Source organism: Protopterus annectens, chromosome 4.part0 (assembly GCF_019279795.1).
Source record: "Protopterus annectens isolate FY-2018-M chromosome 4.part0, PAN1.0, whole genome shotgun sequence".
Lineage (NCBI taxonomy): Eukaryota > Metazoa > Chordata > Ceratodontiformes > Protopteridae > Protopterus > Protopterus annectens.
In genome coordinates, this window is record NC_056733.1 from 1,840,839,007 (window position 1) to 1,840,865,680 (window position 26,674).

The 26,674-nt window shown below is 36.9% G+C and overlaps 1 protein-coding gene across 1 annotated transcript in view; it reads left to right on the forward strand.

Moving 5' to 3' along the window:
- Nucleotides 1–5,272, forward strand: part of LOC122800042 (gamma-aminobutyric acid receptor subunit alpha-1) — a 742,598-nt gene extending 737,326 nt beyond the window's left edge. Inside the window, exon 10 of the mRNA XM_044069521.1 lies at nt 3,378–5,272. Coding sequence (XP_043925456.1) covers nt 3,378–3,686 — 309 coding nt within the window. The 3' untranslated portion in view covers nt 3,687–5,272. The remainder of the gene's footprint in view (nt 1–3,377) is intronic.
- Nucleotides 5,273–26,674: the final 21,402 nt, after the last annotated feature.

Here is a 26,674-nt window from a genome sequence, read left to right on the forward strand (position 1 = left end):
GATGCACTTTATATTTAAATTTTCTTGACTCATTGATTAATTGATCAACCATTGCAGGGTAAAATGTTTTAGTATTTGTTAATCTAGAGATGCATAAGTGCTTTTGTATTAACTTCTTAAATTATAATGTTAAATGCAATAGGAATCTAAGGGGTTGCACTTTATAGGTTTTGATGCATTTTGAATGTTTCTGAAGCACTTTACTGCTCAGGATGCACTTTAGATTTAAATTTTTTTGACTCACTGACTAATTGATCAATTATTGTATAACTGAACTGAATAACGAATGTAGTGAAATGTATATATAGTACAACATTCTTGTGCATGATTATTCCCTGGAAGGCTTAATGCCGAAGTACTAGGAACACAGTAAAAGTGTACAGTGACCGTTTCTCCAGTTGTTCAGTGTGTTTTTTTCTTTTTTAGTAGTAGGATAGTAGGACACCCTCTCCTTTTTTTTTTTTTTGGACAGTTGTCGAGGTGCATGTGATAATTGTTTTTTATGTATGTGGAGGAGATTGTGTTAGCACAGTATGCATGTTATACACATAAAACAATTTGTAAAATAACCACAATTCAGTAATTTGTGAACAGCAATAAAACAGTATTATCACATTAAAAAACATTTTTTTTCTTGAAGCTCACATCAAGTTTCCTTACTTAACATCTAATCAGACAAGTTGCTCCTCTTTGCACTGTCAGTTTGAAAATAGTTGAGAAAAGGACATAAAGAGAAAGGGAATTTGTAAGGAATGGGAAAGATTCAGAGTAAAGGAAACTGCAAAGCCATAAACTTGGGCAGTCGTCAACTTCTACAAAACTCTCCCACCCCCTCATAAGGTCTAAGGAGCAGAAAGGCCACTGTCTTGTGGTGGTGGGGGTGGAGCACTCTAATCAAACTTTAACTCAGATAAAACAGTCACTGAACAGCAGTATATAAAACCTTTGGTTGATTTGCCCCATCTAGTTAGGTAAGGAAAACCAAGAGTCCTTATTGATTAAAACTGGCACTGTTTTATTTACCTTCTTGTTTTAATGCTGGCTAAACAGCTTACTTCTGTACTGTCATTGTATTCTTTTGTTTTTGTATGTATATGTCTCAGATTTCCCTTCTAATCTCTAGCACTACCTATGGAAAACTAAGTCCATGCCAGTTGAGAGCTGTGTGGGGCTGTTCATCGCCCAACATTATTAAAATGGGCATTTTTTTCCTTCCCCTTCTTATGCTGCCTAAATAGATTGCTTATGTACTACCTTTAAATTTCCTTTTGGCTTTGCTTCAGACTTCCTCTCCAGTAGGTGTGCACTACTAGAGGGCTGGATGGTGGGTGGGGGGGGGGTGATGGCAACCCTAATGTCTGATCATCTGTGCCATTCCTCTTGGACAGTTAGTTGTGCTATGGTTAGATTGTAAAGCATATGTTTAACCTTATCACTTTTCATGCTCTGCTATCCATAGGTTTGATGCACAGAAGAATTTCTGCAATTAAACCCACAGCAAATCATAAATTATCTAGAAATGTGCATGATGTTTGGATGTATTGCCCAGTCTTGCCACTCCATCCCAAGTTATGAAGTAGCTATGCTGCTGGGCAGGACACATCAACCTATATAATGTGAACAAAAAGAGGCTGCAAGGGCCATCAAACTTCATGGAACAAGACACTTACTATTGTCGCAAAAAATAGTAAATAGACAAGAATCTCCTGGCAGGGAGTGTTGCTCAACACAAGATAGTTAGCAAAATACTTGACCTGTAAAGCATAAATGCCATTTTGAATGCCTGCAAACCAGAAGTAGAACAGAGGCAGATATGGCACACCTCAGTGCTTCACAGTTACTTGTCCTATACAGAAGTAGCCTTATCAGTGTCTTCAGTACTATATTCAGTACAGGACATATTTTTTCTTTATTTAGACAGGCTCGAATTGTATCACACCCCACATACTATCCACTGAAAAATTTAGAAACATTTGACTGAAAGAACCATTCTTGATGCAAGGAACTGCTGTTATCTGCAACACTTTGATAGTGAAAAGATTTGTGAATGCTCGCAGGAATATAAGCTGGGGGGGGTGTAACTTTGGAATACATTGTGAAAATACTACACACTAGGAAGAAGTGTCCAAAAGTGGTACTCAGAAGTTACACAGCTCCTCAGTATAGTACTGCATCTGATAACTCACTGCTAGTGCTGGATTATGGGCCTAAGTGGCCTATTTATTTTGTATGACAATACAACAGTATTTCATACAAATCCATAGGTCTGATGCACAAAATAACTCGCTCCAGGGATCTCAACCCAGCCTGTGACATTAACACAACATGCTGGAGAGACAGATATATATTTCAGAAGTTTCCACTCCTCTGGAATAAGCTTGCACTTCTCGTGAAGCAGAGCTCTTAAATTACTCTATTTAAGTGCAACCTTGACAATTGGATGAGTGACCATAAATTTACCCCAAGGGGTGGCACCTATGTCCCTCATGGACAGGGGTAGTGGGTGCTGATCACAGAATCACTTTGCAAAAAATGACCATCTAAACATGGTTAATATGGGTACTCTTTTGTTTTTTTTGCATGACTAGGCTTGTAAAGGCCCTTGGGTCATTAGCCTCGTAACCTTCTATGAACCTATGAACCTAAACTAGGAGTAAAACCAGCAGGGCCTGTTTCAGACATGTGTGCCTGAAGCTGCAGCTACATCTACCATTTCATATGCTCACCCTGTGTGATTCGCAATGAAACCACAAGAAGTGTAATGTGTGGAGCATTAAATAAGATGATGTTTCATTAACTGGACAATGGAGGTTGAGTTCACTTCTATCATGTTCTGTGGTTGATCCATCAACAGATATATTCTTTCTTGTATTTCAATAAAATGTGACGTTTTATTCTGGCATAATACTATTAAGATATCCATGCATAAATCATACTAAAAATGGTTCACCTTATTTATGTTAACATTTTTATAATTCAGAGCTACCCCTTCATTTCCCTTCTGTTTTTTTTCACTGCATTTTATGTAATCATACATTAACTTTAATATTTTGTTCATATTGCCAGTTTGGTTTCGCATATCTGTATTTTATCATATGGGTAACGTTATATTGTTATTTATTCTGTCATAATGGGATACATAGCTTTGAATATCAGTGGCTTGTTTATACTAGCCAAAACTTACTGTATGCCAATGCAGTGACTGCATAAAAATTATGTCAACTGTTATAGATTAAACATGCTGTTGAGTACCATAAATGTATATCCTGATTTTACATTGTATTTATTAAGATAAAAAACTTGAATGAGATCAGCTTTGCTTTCACGATTATGGATTCTTCTTGGATAAAATAATTAAACATTTTTTCTAATTACAGCCAAAGAAAGTAAAGGATCCACTAATTAAGAAAAACAATACGTACTCAGCAGCTGCAACAAATTATGCACCAAATATTGCAAGAGACCCAGGACTTGCAACTATTGCAAAAAGTGCAGCCATAGAGCCAAAAGAAATTAAACCAGAGCAAAAGCCTGCAGAACCGAAGAAAACATTCAACAGTGAGAGCAAGATTGACCGGATGTCACGGATTGCTTTCCCACTACTTTTTGGAATTTTCAACTTAGTTTACTGGGCGACATACTTAAACAGAGAACCTGTTTTAAAGGGCCCTGAAGCCATTCATTAACTGTTATTAGGTGTCAGAAGAGGCATTGTGTTCAGTTCTGGGAAGGCATTGTTTCTGCCAAATGCAGTGCTTCTTTGTAAAATCATTGACATCAGTATCATCAGTACTAATACATAATAGTCTTTATTCATCTGTGCATCTTCCTTGATAATCATTAACCTCATTACCTCAAGTCTTCTCTTGTTACAGTTTAATACTGTCTGCTTTATTGTGTATAGAAACATTCTAAGCTAGACTACTGTTTAGGAATGTGACTCGTAGCAAGAGGGAAGTAATAAGACTGCTGCTATACATTTTAGGGCATACGAGATCATAGGAGGTGTGGTGTAATATCAAATTATTTGAAGTAACATTATGTGCTTTCGAATATGTTACTATCATCTGATGTTGGGAATCACAAGAATCAAATTGTTTTCACATGAAGTTCATTTATGCCCTGTAAATAATTTAATTTTATTATAATAATAATTGGGTGATACATTTTAATTTTGTCAAAACACTGAGTGTTTGTTTAATTTTAAAAACTGTACATGCCCTGTAGATTCTTCTTTTGTTTTGTTTTTATCTGGCAGTTCTTTAGAATAAGAAAAATCAATGCAAACGTGCTTTTATTTATTTCTGAAAGTCATTCTGGACTAAGCAGTTATCGCCATTATTAAAGAGGTTCAGTAGCTGGACAGCATGCTGCTTCAAATCATATTCAATATTTCATGACTACATGGCTCTTCTGTTTAATAAGCTCCAAGATTACATGGTTAGATTTCACTCATGATATATTTCTGTATCCGTGAAGTTGCATGGTTTTATTTATTCCTTTTTTGCATAGCAGTATTAACCCTTACATCCTGTCTAAAGAGCTGTGCAGTACCTGAGAATTATCTCAGCCTCACTCAAGATCTACAAAGAGGCAGAACCTTCAATGCAGGAGTGCTGATCCATTGCAGGATGACAGTCACATTTCCAGAATGGCAGATAAATACTGCAAAGACAAAAGCCTGTGCCAGCACAGGCACAGGGCATCTTTGGGAGCTCTAATGTGACATTGTCCTGTGCAAAGGAGATGACCTGCAAAATATGAGAAAAATAAAAAGTAAAAATTCAAAAGTGTAGAAAAATAATCTTTGATTTTACTGCTGTTGCTATAATTTCACAGTGGTCGAAAACTTATGGAAAAAAGGTGGGAGGGGGATCACTTGATTTATATGATTGTTCCAAAGAGGTGCAACCTAATTCTCCGTTTTGCATATGCAAATGGAAGGATGGATATATGGATGGACAGATTTGGCTGACAGGAATGTTTAGATCATCTATTTTAGATGAAGAACAGCCTCAGAAAGCATGCAGTCATTTTTATAGCATGATATGTATTGTAGACAACCATTTTTACTACACCATACTTACGCATATTTCTTGGTTTGCTTCAGATTTAGCTGTACTTTCATTTTTTTCAGGGACTACCTAACATTACATATTAATTGCTTGAATGTTTAAAGCCAGTCATATCCGCTATTTTTTCACATTGTTTTGAAATACAAATTGTATAATGAATGTAGTGGAGTTGCTTATGGTAAAGAGTTCAAAACATATTTTCTGACTTTAATGCTTTCATTCATTCTCCATATTTAAGAAAACTACTGTTCAGGAAATTATTTTCAATGGATAGTGAATGAGTATGTATCAGGAAAAGGATTACCAAAATATATAAGTTTTGGCATAGCATGAACTTTTATTTTGTTTTCCTAATTTTAATAGATTTATGTTATGTGTCATCAGCATGTTTGTATTTGCTTAGAAGCAAGTTTAAGTTAAAGTAAATGCAAATTATGATGATGACCTAAATAAACAATCACTTTGAAATATACTGGAAGATCCAGCAAAAAATACTGTACTCTTCAGTCTACATGGAAAAAGTAATCACTTATTTACTCTGGCAAGTCAGTAAGGCATTGTCATGAATTTCTAGATAAGACACTTGAAATGGTAACAAATACAAACTGTGGGATGGGATACACAACATAAAGGGTAGGATAATTGTTTCTGTACTACTAAATACAATAGAACCGTTATAACAGACAGTGTATAATATTATCATTCAAATGGATCTATATAGCAGATATCACATGAATGTACAGTCCTGTTACATTTTAATACTTAATATAGGATTCTTCAGTATTCTTTTTTACTGTAGCAATATATTTCTAGAAAACAATAGGAATAAATTGTAAGGGCTTCAAAAATAATAAACAACAAAAAAAATGTTACGAGGTATGAAGCAGCACCTAATCACTTTTACAAAGCTGTAGTCATTTTGGATTGAACATATTCACCCTTCTTTACATAAGATGTGGATGATCCATATGTGCCTGCCTCTCCTTTGTTAATTACGTTAGTAGCCTCCTTTCAGGGGAGAACTGAAGTGGTATTTATACTACTAGGGGAAATTTGGCCAAGGTACTGAGGAGCTTCACCTACTCTTTTCAACAGGTGTTATGGGGTCTCATGCTTCCTTCTGAGCTACCATCAACTCAAACAGATGGGGCCTAACTTTATCATCTCATCTGAAGGATGGCAAGCTCAGGAGCGTAGCCCCACCCACCCATTTTGAACTGCAGTGTGGGCAATCGATCTGCGATGGGGCCTAACTTTATCATCTCATCTGAAGGATGGCAAGCTCAGGAGTGTAGCCCCCCCACCCATTCTGAACTGCAGTGTGGGCAATCGATCTGCCTGGTGGGGGAATAGAACCCTCAGTCTTCTGCACCAAAGGCAAGTGTGCTACGTATTCTGCCACTGATATAGAATTACATAGAATTATTCTTCCTCACCTCACAACTGGGCTGTGAAATGTGATTCTTATGAGATAGCCAAGACTGAGTTGTTAAACAGGAAAAAAAAAACGAGAAGAGATGCACAGATGGATGAAGAGGTGCACAGGTGCGGTTTGCTGTTTGAGTCACTGCTCATAATTTTGTGCCTCATTGGACAATAGACACTTTGCTCATCAAAGGCATGCCTCTCTCTCTATATATAAGGTTAGTGATGAATTTAAAGAAAAATGCAGCATTTAAGCTATAAGTAGTGTGGTATAAATATATATATATATATATATATATATATATATATATATATATATATATATATATATATATATGGGTCCCCTTCAGTAGATCGAACTTTTACATGTTCGAATATGATATGGCCAAGACCATAACATTGAACATTTAAAAGTCTAAACAGACTGAAGGGAGATCCGCGTACAGTGTGGAACAGGAAGATTTCCCTTTTCCGGAATGTAGTGTGATCTCAGAGTTGATATATTTAAGTAAAGGGGGTGTGGGAGTGCAGGGGACAATACTCCCCTGCTACAGCAATTTAATATTTTTTTTTTTTGTTTTTTCTTTTTTTTACTTCAGTGTTCGAACTATTAGAAGTTCGAACATATGGTCTCGGCCATATGTGGTTCGAACTTGTAATATGTTCGTTCTACTGAAGTAGATCCATATATATATATATATATATATATATATATATATATATATATATATATATATATATATATATATATATGTGTGTGTGTGTGTGTGTGTATATGTATGTATACATAACTATATATATATATATATATATATATATATATATGTTACAGATGGAACATCTCCTGACATGCAACCTGTGGGAATTAGGTAGAATAGACAGATGTTCCACTTCTTTTGATGCTTTGATACATATATGAATGCATGTATGTAATTATCTCTTGGAGTATGAAACAAAAACAGCATGCACAAAGAGTAAACCTATAGTTTCTGATGAAGAGACCATGGGAGGATGGTATGGTTTGTATAAGATAGTCTGTCACCTGGATGCTGGATCCTCATTAACAAACATGATGTCCAATAGCAGCGACTACTGGTGATATCTGCAGTGAGGGAAAAAAGTCTTAAATCCATCAAACCAAGGCATTCAGGATATTTGCTTACAATGCTTTTAATGAAACCTATTACATGAACAAAATCTTGATATCTTGCATATAGAACATTTCCTTAGCTATTTTCAATGTATCACTGGTTTAGTATCTAATATTATAGCTAAAACTGTATAATAATGAATAAAAATGGTTAGAAAAACTGATCATATAGTTGAAGTAATGCATATGAACTTAAAAAATGTGGCAATGAAAAAAGACATGCAAATGAATGAAGTATTCGTGCACTGCTCTTGTAAGGGTATACATGAGCAGAGGCAATCCTAACACAAAGGCACTTACTCTACTCTGTATTTCAGTAACTGCAGAAGTACTTTCAACTTCTGGCTACTCTTTTCTAAAGTCATTTTAAAGGTATTAGGTTTTTGCAATTTAACAGAATTATAACATAAAATAAATGTAGATTAATCCAGCAGAGGCTACTATTGCAACATTAACTTTTGCTTAACCATGCACAAACAACCAGTTTTTTACAACTGTTTTGGAAGGGAATACCCCATACCTGTGATGCTGTGGAATATGTGCCCTTGCAAGAGATCTACATAAAATCAGCTTTGTGATAACTGTACCTCAGGGGAAGGGAAAATCTCTCTTGCAATGATCTTAAGGAGCTCTTGTACATTTTAAACAGTTGGCCAAAAACTGCCATCTGTATGTACAGTTTTCACTGACATTGACACACACACAGACACACACACTTCATTTCCAGATCTATAATGTATACTTACTTTTGGTGCTCTATGAAAATGTGAACATCAGAGCATGTCATGCCCATGTTTACCATTATAAGGTAATGTCACAGTTTACCATTATAGTATACATCAACTTGACTATAACTTTTGAATGTGGTGGGCGCACCTTGTAAAACTGTAGATATCACATGTATAGATGTTTACTATAGTTCTCTACACTTCTTGGAAATGTCTTTATTGGATTACTTTTCATTTCTAGTGAAAACTTTAGTTGACCAACTTCTGAATTTCTATTTGATATTTATAGTTACTTATTGTTCTGCATTTTGCACATTAGCTGTGAATAATTCTTAACTAGTTTGCTTTGGCTATGCAATGATGCATTATATTTCCTCTTACTTGTTCACATTAGTATGTGCATAATTCAAATGTATAGACTTTACTGTACACCTAAATATAGATGATGTATCTACATAGCATTGTACAGTGCTTTGCAAAATGATGTAATCGCTGTAATGTCTTCCTTGAACCTAGAGACTCTCATAGAGGATGATTGCTACTTACTTATTATTAGAGCTCTTGTACAAAGATGGCAATAATTCTTAATAAAGGATGCAGATGGAAAAGAGCATGTTTTGCTTCCAGAGTTTAGCACAAACTGTTTATTTTATGTCAGATTGTATTTAACACCACTTTTAATAAAAGCAGCAAAAAATGGGCGTGTGAGTACAATTCTGTCTGATCTTTTTTGCATTGCTATAGTTGTAACTGTAGCACAATTGTCCTTATATGCTTCTATAACAAAAATAAAAATAAAAAAATAAAAAAGAAAGGTGCTAGCTCTAGCACATATATACAATTATACAAATGCAAATATGATTTGACAACAAGAATCTAATATTTGAGATGACTGCAAACATCACAAATTTAGAGGGAAAATTCTCTTCTTTTAGTGAAAACCTTGCATAATGACTGTGTTTCAAAAGGATGAGTGTGATAGGACCTGATAAATAAAAATTGTACCTAAAACAGATGCATAGACAAAAAGTATTTTGGAGCCCGTGTTTTACAGAAGGGTATCCAATGTGCCTGTCACCACTCAGTGCAAAACTTTGAATTTTTGTCACACCCAGCTACTTGAATCTACGATTGTCACACCAGAGGAATTCATTGTTTCCCATGTTGTAGCAGTTTGGCTTTAGACTATACAACATAGAGTGCAGTAATCCCCCTTTAAAATATGCCTAAGGGCAAGGCCCAGAACAGAAAGACACTATTTTTGGTATTGGCTTATGGACTGCAGCAAAACAACGATCCGCAGACTTGACTTTGTCAATCAGTACTACAATCCTGCAGAAGCACTCATTATAAAAGTTAATTTAATGGATGAATGATGTTTTTGTAATATTTCTAAAATGTCTACTATGGATACTTTAGGAATATTTGTTCTTGATACTTTATATGTATTGATGTGTTATACTGAACACATATAGGGAAGTGACACTTAAATTTATAATGAAATGGTATAGCATTAGAGCAAATTATGAAAACAAATATGCAAATGCATATCTCAAAACAGGGAAGAGTGGGGGGATGGTTGCTGTAATCATGAGTTAATGGAACACAAAATGCTAAGAAAATATGACTAAACACAAAGCTATGACAATGCTCCTACCCAAAATAATGAAATAAGACCCTAAGAAATGCCTTAGAGTTTTGAAATAAATTATTTAAATGTGTTGGTTTGTAGACAGAAGAAGAAATAAATATGTACATCAGTATAGGTTTGATTCCATGTCTGTAGTGCTGGAGAGGTTGCATCCATCCTATGTATTTTCTACCACATATTCGGACTCTGTATGTTAAGAAAAGAGACAGATCAAATCTGTATCTGGTCTACAGTCATGGAAATCTGTAATTTTTGTTCTCATCCCTCTTCCTGCACAAGTTTATTTTTCAGTACCATGGCATCAGTACAGATTGTAAACACATTCATGACATTTAAGGATGTGAGGGCAAAAGATACACTTTTTAAGACTGATTAAAACATTCTCATTACTACCCCTGCATGTGGAGGGTAACCAGGAGGTGGTACATGCAACACAAAGAATGGCCAGGAGGCTAAGATATATAATGGATTTGCAAGAAATCCAGTTTCTAAAACATTTTGAAATTAATACCTCATGCATCAATAAAACTGAACATTTATGTTAGGGGCATCAATGAAATATATCCATCAACTTTTTATATGGGAGCTTGTCTTCCTGGTTTTACACTAAGTATGGGCTAAAATCCAGATGAATATCCCAGTAAACAAAACATAAATAAAAAAATAGAAATAATATAATTAAGCTCAATGATTTTGAGAATCATTCAAGAAGAAATAATGTCTATATCCTGGGGATATTGAAATTATTCCTGCTTCTTCGCTTAAACATTTTATTTCAAGTGTTCACTGAATGTATTATTTTCCAAGAAATTGTAGCCTGATATTTGTATGATCTGCAGTGCAGGCTGCCATATAGGGGACTCATAGAATTTCAGATACATCCAATGCTGCTACACTTTCGCCAGGCCAAGGAATAGTTATAAGCCTATGGTCACCAGCATAGGGGAGTTATTTGGAACAGATTGCATCCAAATATTGCTGAAGAATTAGTCTTGGGATGTAGTCATACCAGAAAAGCTGATTATGAGCTGTAAAAATTACTTACAGGGAATGAGTGATCAGGAATAGATTAAATATGCTGTTTTCATTCAGTTGTGATGGCACAGAAAAAAACTTACCTTACGCTCCAAAGAAGTTGTTGATAATTTACTTTCTTCATTATTAGAATTGCAGTGATAAGTATCTTTGTCTGGCTATGCACTGTGAGAGAGACAGAATGGAAGACCTCCAGTCATTGTGAGTGATGTGTGAATTCAAGAAAAGTGGAAGTAACCCTTTTGCATCTGGTCACTACCTGAAGGAGTCATACATTAACCAAACCATGTCAGCCACAACAACTACTATGTTTATGACTTAAGCTATTACTGTAAAGAAAAACATGTAAATCCTCCTAGAATACACTCTAAAATATCTTGCATTTAGCTCACTAGGCAGCACATACTTCTTCTCCACTCCCACATGCTGCAGCTCCTCATAGGTCACCCAAGAGTCACAAGGAAAGAACTAAGTCAGTAAGGCCCACTAAATTTGCTGCCACACAGGGAAATGTCTTAATCTATAGTTAGGCATACAGACACCACACTCACCATACTGGACAAGAGAATAGAGACTGCAAGCTGCTTGTCTAATGCCAGGATCCATGATGTCACAAAGACCTAAAGGTCCCTTAAACCAGATAAGTATGGCCAGGAGTTAGTGTGGCCCCTGAGAGAGTGAATGACAAGAGGCACTCCACCCAAAGGAACATACAGGAAGACATAATGGAACTTACTATGCATTTGTTAGAGCAGGAAAGTCACCTAGCTTGGGCAGGATCTTGTCTTCACTAAAACTGATGCCTAGATGCTAAAACATGATATTTGGCTTTAACAATTACATAAGTAGTTGATGTCATGCTAAAGGAATCCAGTATGTGTCAGCCTGAGAAGAGATGGTCGAAAAAGTTGTTTGTTTCATCAGGAATAGCCTCTACTTCTCATGTCAGGGCTTCCATATACTGGCAAAAGGATCTTTTGACCCTATAGTGCCTTTTGTAGGCAGAGTCTTCCTACTGGAAATTCCATCATGCAAACTCAATCCCAAATTTGGACAACATTATGGTGACACTACTCAATGCTTAGAGTCTAAATGGGAAGATGCCAGAATGTGTAGCCATTCTGCAACTTGAACACATTCATATCTGTGTAGTTACTGAGACATGGTTTCAATGCAATGAGAGCACTCCGTCTGTACAATGTCTTAGTACATATCATGCCTTTAGGTCCTTAGGTAACTGCGGACTAGTACCTATGTTTTGTCAGAAACACCATCATGTCATGTCAAATTACCACAGCTCTAATTTCACGTTCCTGGAGATCCAAATTACTCTTAACAAGTCCAAATATTACTTCATTGCTAGCTAAATATTACCATCAATCTCCACCAAAGACCAGAAAATACCTTTACACCACTGAAGGGTCAGATATCAAATCAAATGCCTTCTTACTATGGGACTTCAATCAAGTGCTGAGAGGCACATTTATGTTTCTAAAAATGGATATCATAAGTGTTTCTTAGATTTTTGCACTGAATCAAATTGTGAAACTACCTGCCAGATGTTTTAACATCCTTGACTTGCTCCTTAAGTACCTAGCCCCCTCCCACCCCATACCCACCATGCATATCCTAATCTCTGATTAAATCTGACCACAAATCAGTTACCTTCTCTATCAGGCTCAATGGTACTAGCCCACCACCCGATGAAACCATCTTTAGGGACTTTTCCAGGGCAAACCTAGTTCAACTTGTAGAAGACCTATGCAAAACTCCCAACAATCTCCAGTAAGTGGATGCAACAAAGATGGCCACAACACTCATGTTTAATTCTGCATAATAAATTAGGTTTCCATTTGCTCTAAATATAATTGTAATGTCAAGAATAAACCTATCTGGGTAAACTCCTGTATTAGCAAACTGTAGAACAAAAGAAAAAAAACACTAATGAAAAGTTGTAAGAAATCCCTATCCTTCTACCTGAAGATCACGCTGAAGCCTGCCAGCAAGATACATAAGAGCACTATTAAAAAATGTAAAGCAGAGTACAAACATAAGCTCACTACAGACAGCAAAATAAAATGCAAATCTTTCTTTAGTTATGTTGAGAAATTAAAGAATAATGTTCAATAACACACTGCTCTCATTCACAAAAACACACATTCCTATTGTAGGGATATAGCTAATATATTAGCAGACATATTCAGTGCTAACTTTAATCCCCTACCCATATTTTTTATGCTGCTGTCTATGAAGTGTAGTTTTCCCCTATAATCCCGGCTTAGAATCCCTGTCAAAAGCTGAAAATATTGTTTCTATGTGGCCAGGAAGAATACCAGGCTATAAGTATGCACTATCTGAGCGGGTCTATATTATAACATTGAAGTCTTAAAACTTTGAATGTTATAATATCGAACCCTTTGCACCGAATGCTGAAAATAGAGAAGCTGCAGAATATCGAATACTTTCCTAGGGAAAGTATTCGGTGGGCCGTTTCTGCAGCTTCGCTATTTCCTCGACTGTGGAGCGAAGGTTACGGACTGGGTTAAGGTAAGTGTGCGAATGAAGGTGATTGTGTGTTAGGGACCTTTGGGTTAGGGAGCAGGTAAGGTGAGTGTGTGATAGGGACTTTAGGGTTAGGGAGCAGGTAAGGTGAGTGTGCGATAGTTAAGGACCTTAGGGTTAGGGTTGGGTTAATGTAAATGGATAGCTAGTAGTGTATGTATAGTTTAGTGTAGGGTTTTGTGAAGTGTATGTGTGTGGATTATTTATTTTGGTGTGCTTGTGTTGTGTGTATATTTGTCGGAACAGCAAATATTTTCCATGGGAAACAATTCACTATTCTGACTGTTCGATTTTATGGTGTTTTGATTGAATGGGTTCGATATTATGACATTCAAAGTTTTAAGACTTCGATGTTATAATATAGACCCTCACCCATCTGAGCTTATACTTAAACTGTTCAACTTCAGCCTGTCCACTTAGTTTGTCCCTGATATTTAGGGAACAACCTATGTGACTCCTCTAAAAAAGATGCACCCTCTACAGACCCAGGTCATTATAGGTCCAGGGCCTCACCTGCATTATATGCAAAGCTATGTAATATATCTTACCAGAACTCAATTATGCAAGGATACACAACATAAGTGATCTAGAACCCATGTTAGTTTACTCCTGTGAAAGGTGGGCCCTGCCTCCTGAATCTAGTAAATTCATTGCAAATGGTTACAGAGGTTGTGGGCAGTGGTCATTCTGTGCATGCTACCCACCTTGACCTGTACAGGGCAACTAACACTGTCCCCTATGCTGGTATTATGGAAACATTATCAAAACTCTATGTAAATCCCTGCATTGTCCACTGAATTACAAATTGACTACACAACAAATCCCAAGTTGTGAAAGATGCTAGTACTCTCTCTGAACATAAAATTGTAACTAGCGGGATACTGTGAGGATCATTGCTAGGCCCTCTCCTGTTTAGCATTTATTTTGCAGACCTCGAAGTCAATATCACTGAAATCTGTTTGACCATATCTGCTGATGAATGCAAGCTGGGCGCTATTATCTGTGCTTCCACTGATAATAAACTGCTATAAAAAGGCCTAGAATATGCACATACCTGATGTACTGAAAACAATCTCAAGCTAAATGTAAAAAAGTGCAGCATAGTAGCATACAGAAAAAGTTGTTCACATCTCATACATGTGGTACTCATCATAAAACAGCTGCTACTTGTGTGAGTAGCTCTCTATCTCTCATTGGATCATCATGTACCCACCATAGTCATGAAATCCTTCTATCTGGTTCAGTTAGTGTCTAAGAGAATGGTGTACATTTATTTGCTTTCTCTAGGTACCTGTTTAGCCACTGGTTTTCAACTTATCTTCAATATCCAAAGAATTTATCTTGCCACTATACTTTCATTATTAGACCCAGCAATGAATACAAAGACCCTTTAGATTTGATGAAATCTAAACATATCACTCACCTGGAAAGGACCCAAATATTTTCTAACCAAAAGATTAAAGGCTTTAAATCCTTCAACTATCTTGGTAGATTTGCACAACTTTCCTTACACTCAGTTGCCTACTGGCTGCTCCAAGGTGACCCGTGCTTGTTTTTTAAGCCAAGAAAGACCCAGTCCTATTTGGTTTCCTATCTCTCACAAAACCAGTGGCTAGACAGATACCTATAGAAAGCAAATAAATGTACACCCTGAAATAAATAAGACTCACTGGTAGGATATGTTCCTCACTCAGTTTAATCCTACCATATAGAATAAGTTACTGCTACATGACAAACAAGATACTACTATAGAGCTCGTCTTGGATGACTGAATGGGCAGACATACATTTACACCAGGTCGTCATGTACAGCCCTTCTTGACTTGGGAAGTAGACATTATAAAATACTCATAACAGGTGGCATGATCTTTTAATATGTAGATAGCTGGGTCTGTTATGGTCCCTGTGATTCCTTGCCAAGTATTGTTCTCTTGATCCTAAGTTTCTGTTTTCTGAACCCAATCCCCTCCACTATCTGTATTCTTAAAAAAAACAGAAGACTAGAAATGGTAAAGCTCCACTTTGAAGTTTGGAGAGTTCAAGTAATGTTCCCACTGCCTTGTTTCAGCGTGATGGAGAGTTAGGGGCTCATCCTACATGTCAAGCACACAAGGACAGAGCTTTCAAACTCTTAGAACAACAAATCTGGACAAAGCCAAAAATAATCAGATGACAAAGCCCCCCAAATAGTGACACTTTTTAAAAATCACTGTTATAAACTTAGAAAGTTGCTAGAATAAAAGGTATTGTGTTACCATACATTTTCTCAAGGAGATTAAGTCTGAAACTTAAACACCTATCATTATTTAGTGAATTCAGTGCTCACTGAATTGCCACAAAAATCTAGAAAACCACAAATTTTATGAAGAACAGACCAAAAATATGAGGGGAAAATTTGCCTTTCTGCAAAAATCTGGACAGTTGAGAGGTATGCAGAAGGATCATCCAACAAAAACACAAGCAAGCTAGGAATAATGATTTGGGTTAAAAGTTGAAGTTATACTAATACTTGAGAGGAAAGAATCCTTAACCAATTTATTGGATAAACATATCATGGTCTGATTTGCTTTCTGGAAGGCAAAGCAACAAAAGTTATGTGACCTGTCTAAGGCTTTCACTTTGTTGATCAAAATCAGTTATCATCGATTCTTCCTACTATACATGCAGATTCTGACACAATTCTGCATATCTGATGGAATGTGGGCAGGGCACAAACACTTCTTTAACAGTATCCTGTTTTATTTGGACCCACACAAATTCTCTGTGCACACTGCATCATAACCATCTACGAAACAGATAAACGTCAGGTGTTCTTAAAATATAATTGCGAAAACTTCTAAGATCCTGATGCATTCTGTCAGATCTGAAAATAACATTACCTGGGGAAAGGATTTTAGAATCCAAAACATGACTTTTCAAACATATTTTAAAATAGCTATGACATTCACTTACACAAGTGCCATATAGATGCAGCAAGTCAGCATGTAGGCAAATTATTTTCATATTCATTAAATTGCACCCCATATATTCATATTGTTCATCTTAACTTGCCTTCATTTAAAAAGCCAACACTATGGAAGGCATGACCTGCTAAGAAAACCAATTTCTCACTTTCATACTGAGGCCATTATTTCTAGTGTAGACTCTTTCTTTTTCATCCCTACCAGTTTATCTGAATGAACCAACCCAGTAGGTTTACTATTAGTACGGAATCAGCCCTTTTATTCTGCAGAAGTGTAAGCTTTGAATACCCATGCTATGTGAAAGTCGAATGGGCCATTCATTTCTATCAGTTCCTCCAGTGGTAAGTCTATGGTTGTAGAGAGAGCTAGTAAATGGGTCATGTGTATCCTGTGGAGCAGCCTGTCCTTGGAGATCTCTCCCCTCAACAGCTGCCTTGACCCCCACCATGTTGCCTGACCTCAGGAAAATGTAGTTGTCTACACACTCACAGACAAACACACACACACACACACACACACACACACACACACACACACACACACACACACACACACACACACACACACACATGCTCGCGCATGCACAAACACTGCTCAGGTTGATTAGTGCTGCAAATTGCCTGGTCCAAAGGTTGCGTTTTTGTCTTAGACAGATATCTGTCAAGGAAGACACCTGTTCTGGGAGGAGTTACATAGAAAATCTCAAGAGATAACCATAAGCTTAGGCTCCCTAACACATGATGTGCTACATCCAAATGAAGAGAGACAACCACATTTTAACCATCTCTTGTTGAAATTGACTGAACTGGATCTGTGATTCATGGAGTCACCAGCATATATTTCAACTTTTTTTGCTCAAGATTCATGGACAAATCCAAAAATATTGGTAGGAGGGCTAAGGTCCCAAAATCTGAAACAATTTTAAAATATTGCTTTAATTCATCTAAAAGTAAATATTTATTTATTTAATTATTTGTGGACATATGATTACTAGGAAGGTCCAACTGGGTAGGATCCTTTTTCAGTGGAGGCCTGGGGAGAAGAGATCCAAACTTTTACAAATCATTTTAAGAATAATAATTTTACAATCTTTAAAAGTAATTCAAATACATCTACAGTTACAGGATTATAGGATCATAAGAGATTACTAGGCTATCGACCCAGAGGTGCGTTTAAGCCTAGCCATTTCATCCCAATGTAATTTCATAGAAATGCTAGTCAGTATTCAATAATGCATTAAGTGATGACTGCCCATGTCCAGGAAGGCCGTGGGCTCTATTCTTGGTAAGAATTTATGATGCCCAATCCACTTGTCCAAGTACTTCTTGAACAGTGTCACAGAGGTGCTTTGTTTCACATGAATTGGTAGCCTACTCTAAAGATGTGGCAGATACTGGGAGATACATCTGTCCCTCCAGCATGTCCTATTTAAGTTGCAGGCCATATTTAGGTCCCTGGAATGAATAGCCCTAGTCCTGTTTGATTTACGGATATGCAGCAAGTTCATTAGGTTTCGGTTTGGATTGCTCTGTAGGCCAGGCATAAGTATTCCCTAAGAAGTCTATACAATACGGAGTATAGTGACAGGGACTTTAGTCAGTCTGTGTAAGGCACATGCTGGAGCCCCTTGATCTTCTTTGTTAGAAACCTCTGACGTCTCTAATTGTTGCATGTGCTTAGTATGGTACATGCCAAACAGAATGTTATACTCAATTATGGGCTGGATAAGTGCCGAGTATAGGTGGTTATAACTTCTTTTGCTCTCGAGGCGATACCTTTACTAATCAAGTGTGCTATGTAGAAAGCTTTCCTTACTACAGTAGACACATGGCGGTCAAAGCTAAGATAGCAGTCAACTTGTGATCCCAGGTCCCTTACCACTTCTTGGGTACTTAGGGTATTGTTGTTGATTTGATAGTGTGAGAGAACATTGTTTGTGCCAAAGGGAATGCTGGTGCATTTCTTTGCATTCAGTTTGAGACCATGACTAATACACCAGGCATTGGTCTGTATGAGATCCTCTTGGATTATACTGACATCATTTAGGGATTCAATGACTGCACCGTGTTTGCAGTCGTCTGCAAACCTGGTCAGCCACAACCCCTTAGTTTTGACCTGAACTTCTGAGAAGTATACACCAAACAGTAGGGGGCCCAGCACTGACCCTTGTGGCACTCCACTGACAACAGGTCTGCTGGTTGATGTGAAGTCACCCACTTTGTTAGTGGGTGACCAGTCTGTGAGTCAGTTGGCAGCCCATCTTGCAACAAATGGGTTTACATTCAGTTTGCTAAGTTTATCGGTAATGCTTGAATGTGGAATTGTGTCGAAAGCCTTTGACAGGTTGAGGTATGCTGTGTGCACAGAGTTGCCCTTGTCAATTACTTTGGTTACATTTTCAAAGAAATCCACCAGATTTAACCAGCAGGATCTGCTCTTCACGAAGCCGAAATGGGTAGGATCCAGGGTTTAGAGGTCAACTATGTCTTTATTTATGAAGCCCATAATGATGCGTCCCATGGCCTTACAGATGAGGCTGGTCAGGCTTATGGGTCTGTAATTTTCCGGATCTATTGCTAGGCCACCTTTATGGAGAAGAATAACTGTTGCTGTTCTCCATTCAACAGGGACAAAGCCTATGGTTAGGCTATGATTGAAAAGGGTACTTAATGGTGATGCTAGTTCATGTTTTAGCCAGTTTAGAAGACAGCCTGAGATGTCATTTAATCCCATAGAGGTTGTGTTTTTTGCCTTGGACAAGGTTTGAGGACCTGCTCTTCAGATATGTACGGTGGGCGGGAGTTTGGGGGAAAGTTTGTTGTAAGTTAGTAGGAGATAAAGGAGTGAAATTTTCACCAAACCTATCTGCAAGCAGGTTTGCTATATGTGTGGGGTCAGTGTGTGAGGTACCATTTGCCACTAGTTCTGCACATGCTACCCTTTAGGTTATATAAGTAGCTGTAAGAGACCTTATGGTTATCCTTGGCTGTACTTGCTAAGTTTCTCTCAAAGGATCCCTTGGATTATTTCACAAGACCAATGTCTGGTGTATTAGATATAATATGAAAACATTGGCTAAGAATAGATACAAGTAATATGGCAATAATTTAATATTTAGAAAAATTTTAACCAGTTTATACAGAAATTAAAGATAAGTTACTATAAGACAAACAGGAATTGCAATATGAATTGAGAGGAAAAGCAGGCTTATAGTATATTTGGAGTGAAAACCAGCAAAGAGAATATGGTAGAAGCAAGGAAGTGGGTTTAGAGGAGAGAGAATGGAGGTATAAGGTATGAATAGGTACGTGTTCCCATTTAGAGATGTAGTTTATCTTGGTGTTGAGTAAGAACAGAGCCAGATTTTGAGAATGGTATTGAAGGATGGGAGGGAGGGTATTGACCTGATGGATAGAAGTAAGGCCTTAACAATATGATACAACTACAGACAATGCCCAGCAGATTTGATAGGTTTGTGGACAGACAAGAGTTTTTGGTTATTGGATCATAATGACCAATTGGGAACATAGTTGTATAAAATGGTATTTGGTGCTAGACAAGCAGATAGATTCCGGATAATTTTATAGGTAGTAAGAAGCTATATATATTAGTTGATGGGGTAGTTCTAACCAATTTAGGCTTTTTAGTGCTATACATTGTTGGGTTCTGAAAGGTATTTGCTGCAAATTTAGCAACTTTGTTATAGCATTGTTTAGGTTTTGATTTTTGTGATTCCTGAAGGTTAGTAAGGATGGGAGCACCATAAAGACAAGTGGGGAGGAGATAAGTAGTGGCAAGTATAGTTTTAGTTGCATTGTGAGAAAATTTTTGTCTTAGTAAAGCATCCTTAGTTTTTGATGAGTTTCTGTTAAGCAATTTTGTATATACAGGTCAAATTTAAGATTATCATCCACCATCATCCCTGTTAATTTGCTCTGAGAAATTACTTCAATGGTTGTATTATCAATAGAAAGGACTTTAAATTTTGTTTTTTCATGACAGCAGCACTGGGGGGGGGGACTATTTTTTTTTTTGGTTGAGCAGGTGTTGTGAGTTACAAAACCTTATTTCAGTGGCTGTTAAAGCTTCTTGAGTATTTTTTGGAGGTGTGCCATGTTGTCAGGTGTGCAATTGTATGTGGAGTCATCAACATAATGTATTAGGGAGGCCTATAGTGTGGATGTGTGGAGGGTGCTGGTGAGAATGTAGGGGACCAAGGATAAAGCCTTGTGGAATATCAGTGGTAACTGGGAGTTATGAAGAGGGGTGGACTGCCATTTTACTGACCAATACATGTTGGACAGATACCTTTGGAACCATATAAGGGTGAGCTGAGAGAAAACTAGTGAGGACTTTTGAAGTAGATGTCTGCAGTGACAACTATGTTTAAGGCTGCATACAAGTCTAAAAATAAAAAGGAGACAAGTTTATCATTACTTCTAGCTTTATTGACAGTATCTATATCGGCTAGAAGTGCAATGTTAGTACTATGTGAATGACAGAAGCTATGTTGTTTGAGAGATAGGAGTTTTTCCTGTAGGAGATAGTTTAGTGATTTTTTTGAATACATTTTTCAAGTATTTTGGCGTAGGGGGGAGATTGCTATAGGTCCAAAGTTAGTGATGTCTGTTGAGTTTCCTCCTTTGTGCAGAAGGATAATGTCATTTTTTTTGCAGAGAGGGGGAACATGGGATTCCTGGATTGACCTGATTATAAGGATTAGGACAGGAAAGGCAATGCTATTGGCTGATATTTTAAGGTACTCACTTGGAAAGTCATCAGCTGAAGTAGAGCATGGTTTGAGTTTTAATTGAATAACAAGTCTTGAATCAATGTTCCTTTTTCTAAGCAATACCAAGAATGACACTGTGATGACTGGCATTATTTACTGGCTATAATCCTGACTCATTTACCTAGTGTGGGAAAAATATGAGGCAAAATCAGGGACAGGTGACAATTATAGTCACAGCAAAAAAAAACTGTCCTTCTGCCACTCTGAGTATGTTGAGGATTCCAAAAACTATTCCATTGGCCTTACTTTTTGCATGGAAAAAACTAATAGCTTATCTTTTGGCACTGCTGCTATCCCTAGTTGCACAGGGATATAACCTGGTTCCTCTCTGCTCTTTTAATTGTGGAAGATGAAATTTTATAACCACATTTGAAAGCAGCACCCTTTCTCTTTTATTTTCTTAAGACAAGTATCAATTTCCAAACCACAGAGAAGAAGTCCCCAGAGAGATGTGTCTATGAAGTTCATACTGACATCATTAACTAAGGATGTTAAATGTATCCAGGTATATCAATGTATGCTGGTGTGGCCACCTGTGTTGATCTCTTTGTAGTATTACATACTACCTTGAGGATAAGGGAACATCAAGATGAAGTTTTAGCCATCTAAAACGTCAAACGTTCCTTCTCATCATGGTCAGCCAGCATATTAGCTGTACTTGCAGCCTTATCTTGGAGAGCATGCTGAGCATAAAGCAGCTGAATCATGGAATTGAAAGCTCTCAGGATTTAAGAGGGAATGTATATATTTGTTTTCTTAGCCTGACAAGAATTTAAAACTTCTTGTCAAGAAGATGGCCAGTTTGCATGTTATCTGTGAGGTTATGTTTTAATGAAGCTACTGACATGTTATGGCCAGGTTTATGAGTCTTGACCACCACTGATCAGTTTCTAGGGGTTGAAATATGTTTGCTTTCCGTGAAATAAATACAGTGTTAACCAGATGTAATTGGTTCATCAACAGCAGATCCATAAAAGCGTGCACGGTGTGATGAGAGCATTTCAGATGGGCACCCACTTTTTCTATATTGTTCTGACTATCTGTCAAATCTTCTGTTGAAGAAAGAAGAGGCAGGTACTTCATCCTCTTTGCTATAACATATGCGTTGTTTGTTCACAAGAAAATATGAGATGAGCATAAGAAGATGTGCTGCTAACTTGTAGAAATTACTATTTCAACTAATCAGTAGTACAAAAGGTCGTAATAGTGAGAGGTTGGCATAACGGTTAAGCATTACAAACATAAGGTACAGGGTTTGATTCTCACATGGGGTAATTGGTTAGGCTTAAAATGTTCCACAACTGCAGTTAGCCTAGTACTTATCTGTGAATCTATGTTACATTCCCTCCTTTACACAAACAAAATACCATATTTTGAGGCAAACATTTATAACATGTATTTCTGATATAGTACAAGTGTACTGTTTCAAATCTTTATACACAACAAACCATTATCATTCATATTTTTCCATACTTGTTTTGCATTGATGACCTTAAGAAATGTATTTGAAACAATTCTGTAACATAATAGACCTTACAAAATTCAACAGAATTGCCACTGCATCAAAATGGCAGTCTTAAGGATTTCCCATATCTTGAATATTTTGTTGACGGAGAAACAGGCATTTTAGTTGAACTTGCAGATGAAGATAGACCTGTACTAATAGCAGTTCCTCTAAAAAGACCTTACAGAAATTAACCGATGAATTGCCACTGCATCAAAATGGCAGTATTAAGGATGGCCCATATTTAATTTATTTATTTATTAACTTATTTACTTATTTATTTGTTAATTTATTTATTGACATTTGTTAACCGAGTTAGTCCAGCTGAGCCAGGGGCCCATTTTCAGTGGAGACTCGAGGAGAAAAGTTCCGGAAAATTTACAATTGTTACAAAAGTTACAAAGATAATCAACAGATAACATAAGTCTACTAGCAAGTAATAACATGACACAACATAAGTCTATTAACAGGTAACAAATCTATAAATAATGCATATTAAAAAAAACAGAGTATGAAATTCAGTGGAATGCCATACATGAGATCATTCCAATGTACAAAGAGTCAATCGTAATACAATAACCTATTATTATTATTATTATTATTAGTAGTAGTAGTAGTAGTAGTATTTTTTGGTGCATTTCAAATAGGAAAAAGAGGGAAAAGTAACAGAAGGTGCAGGGTACATGAGGAAAAAGAAATTACGTAGATGAGAATGGAGAATAAGTCAAATGGTAGGTTGACAAGGGCAGGATCACGTCTTTTGTAGGTAAAGTTTAAGTTCTTGTTTAAACAGGTAATTTTGAGGAGTGCTTCTTATATTGAGAGGGAATGAGTTCCAAGCATGGGCTATGGAGTATTTATAAATGGACTTTCCAATGTTTTTATTGGGGTTGTATATGTCAAGGAGGTGTTTGCTGGTAGTACCGAGGTAGTGTTGGGGGTTATAGTAGGACAGTAGAGTACAGAGGTGGCATTGGGGGTTATAGTAGGAAAGTAGATTAGAGATGGACGGGTAAAAAGAGGGATCATTTAGGAGACAGTGTGCAATATGTAGCTGAGAAAGCAGTAGTTGTTTAGGGAATTCAGGCCAGTGGAGTGTCTTAAGGGTGAGGCAGTGATGGGATTTGTATGGAAGATTGGAGGCAAATCTGGTTATTTTGTTATATATTTGCTCTAGTTTGAAGAGAAGAGATGTTTGAACATTAGTAAGGATGGGGACAGTGTAAAAAAGACAGGGTAGAAGGAGTGATTAAGCTATGGGGGGTTTGGAGGAAGATGTAAGAGATTTTTGGTTGTGATAGAGAAGTGCAAGTTTCTGGTGTTTTTTTTTTAATACATTGTTGGGTATGTATATCAAATTTTAGTCATCATCAATGATTACTCCAAGTAGTTTGGTATGGGGTTCGGGTTTGATAGTGGTGTTGTTGAGGGAGGTGATAGAGAAGAAGGGTTTGTGCAGAGCAAGTGTTTTAGGAAGGAAGATAAGGAGTTTAGTTTTTTTGGATTTAGTATGAGTTGATTATCAGAAAGCCAGGTTTCAACAGAGGAGAAGGTGCGTTGAATGAGAGCTAGAAATTCAGGAATGCTGTGGGGAGAGGTGATGAGAGTTGAATCATCGGCATATTGTAGAAGTGTTGAAAGGTTAGTAGCAGAGTGAAGTTTGTTAGTGAAAATATTGAACAGGATGGGGCCAAAGATAGATCCTTGAGGGATGCCTGTGTTTATTTGTTGGAAAGGAGAAAGGACAGTTTGCCAGTGAATGGATTGCTGTCTGCCGGCAAGGTAGCTACAATACCAGTTAACAGAGGAGGTAGAGGGATGAATGTCAGAGAGTTTAGTCAGAAGTTTGGAATGGGAGATAGTATCAAAGGCCTTAGATAGATCAAGGCATAAACAGGAGACAAGTAAGTTATTGTTGTGGAATTCAGATATTGTTTGGGTGAAAGAGAGTAGTGCAGTGGCTGTACTATGGTGGGGTCTAAAACCATGTTGGGTGGGAGTTAAGAGGTTGTTGTCAAGTATGTGTTTGAGTAACTGAGTATAGATGCACTTTTCCAGGATTTTGGATGGGGGACAGGATAGCAATGGGTCTGAAGTTAGAAGGATCAGTAGAGTTTCAACCTTTGTGGAGAGGGATTGTATAAAAGGATTTCCATATGTCTGGAACATGGGCTTCAGAAATGGAATGATTGATAAGTATAGAGACAGGATATGCAATAGACTCTACAGCGACTTTAAGAAAGTAGGGGGTAGTTGGTCGGCAGAGGACAAGCAATGTTTAAGTTTATTTAGGAGAGATTTAATGATGGAAATAGGAACTGGTTGGAAAGTGAAAGCATTGGGGAGGATTTTGTTATAGGGTGATGGAGGGGATGCGTTAGAAGTACTATTTTGAGCACATTTTTGGCTTGTTTCTATGAAATAGTTGCTAAGGAGAGTTGCAGTTTCAATGGCAGTGTTGTGTGGGATGAGGCTGGGAGTGGATGGGTTGCCAGGGTGAAGCAGGTGATGGTAGTGCAGAATTTCTTTGGATTTTTATGTGGGCTACATTGGCTAGAGCAGAAGAAAGCTTTCTTATCTTTCTTCTATTACATTATAGTATTATTATTATTATTATTATTATTATTATTATTATTATTATATTATTCAATGATTATATCATTATTATTTGTTATATTTGCTTGTATCTATGCTCATATTTTGAATATTTTGTTGATGGAGAAACAGGCACTATAGTTGAACTTGCAGGTGAACATAGACCTGTACTATCAAAATCTAATCATGCAGAAATATAATAGCAATTCCTCTGTATGCTATAATAAGCACCCATCTGGACACTTCAATATATTCTATGGAGTCATCATTGTGGACCATCTATCATTGCCCCTTAATGTCACCATGAAATTTATTAACTATACTGAGCAAATGCCTCCTGATTCTTTTCAGTGTTTTACCACCCAAAGATTTCACAAATGGATGGATGGATGGATGGATGGATGATCTGGAGTGCACATTATTGTAAACAAGAGTTTCTTCTGATCACCATTTATGACTACACTGTTGAATTCTTACCTCATATACTTCCTGATAACCAGGAAGGATCTTGGCTTGTTTCTGTTAAGAGAAAATGTATCTTGAATAATTCTGCTTTAGTCTTTTCCTGCACCTAGTCTTGTCTCTCCAATTAACAAAAATGCAAATAAATACATTTCACTTTCCAGACTGAGACACATCCACAACTGTAAAGAATGCAGAATGACAAAAGGCATAATTTTTTTTATATTCTAGTGGGTTTATGGCAACTAAAATAAATGAATCATATTTGACTTTATGCTGGCATACCAAATGATGCACTAACTAAAAAAATAAATAAATAAAAAAAGAAATTATCAAAAATGCAAACAAAATAGTTTCTTTTCCAATCATATACCACAAATCCTACCACTTAATTCAGACTAAATTGGTCTGAATGATTGTGAGTAACAGAAAGTTTCTTATTTTATTTTATTTTTTATTTTTAAGATATTATGTACATTTTGAAAAGGGACAGGATTAATGGAAGCATTAGCACACATTACTAAGTTGATCAGGGAGGGGCAGAGAGAAATTTGGTCATGTCTGGTGGAACCATTCATTAAAGCAATGTGACATCTTCTGGAAGTACTACTGGAGTTCATCAAATACCTCATAGTCTGAAAACTTCATTCATCTTTGCAATTAGACTAGGTGTAATGAATCATAAAGAATTATGCTTGAACTCTCATCTGTCTGAAAAAGTCTAGAATTATGC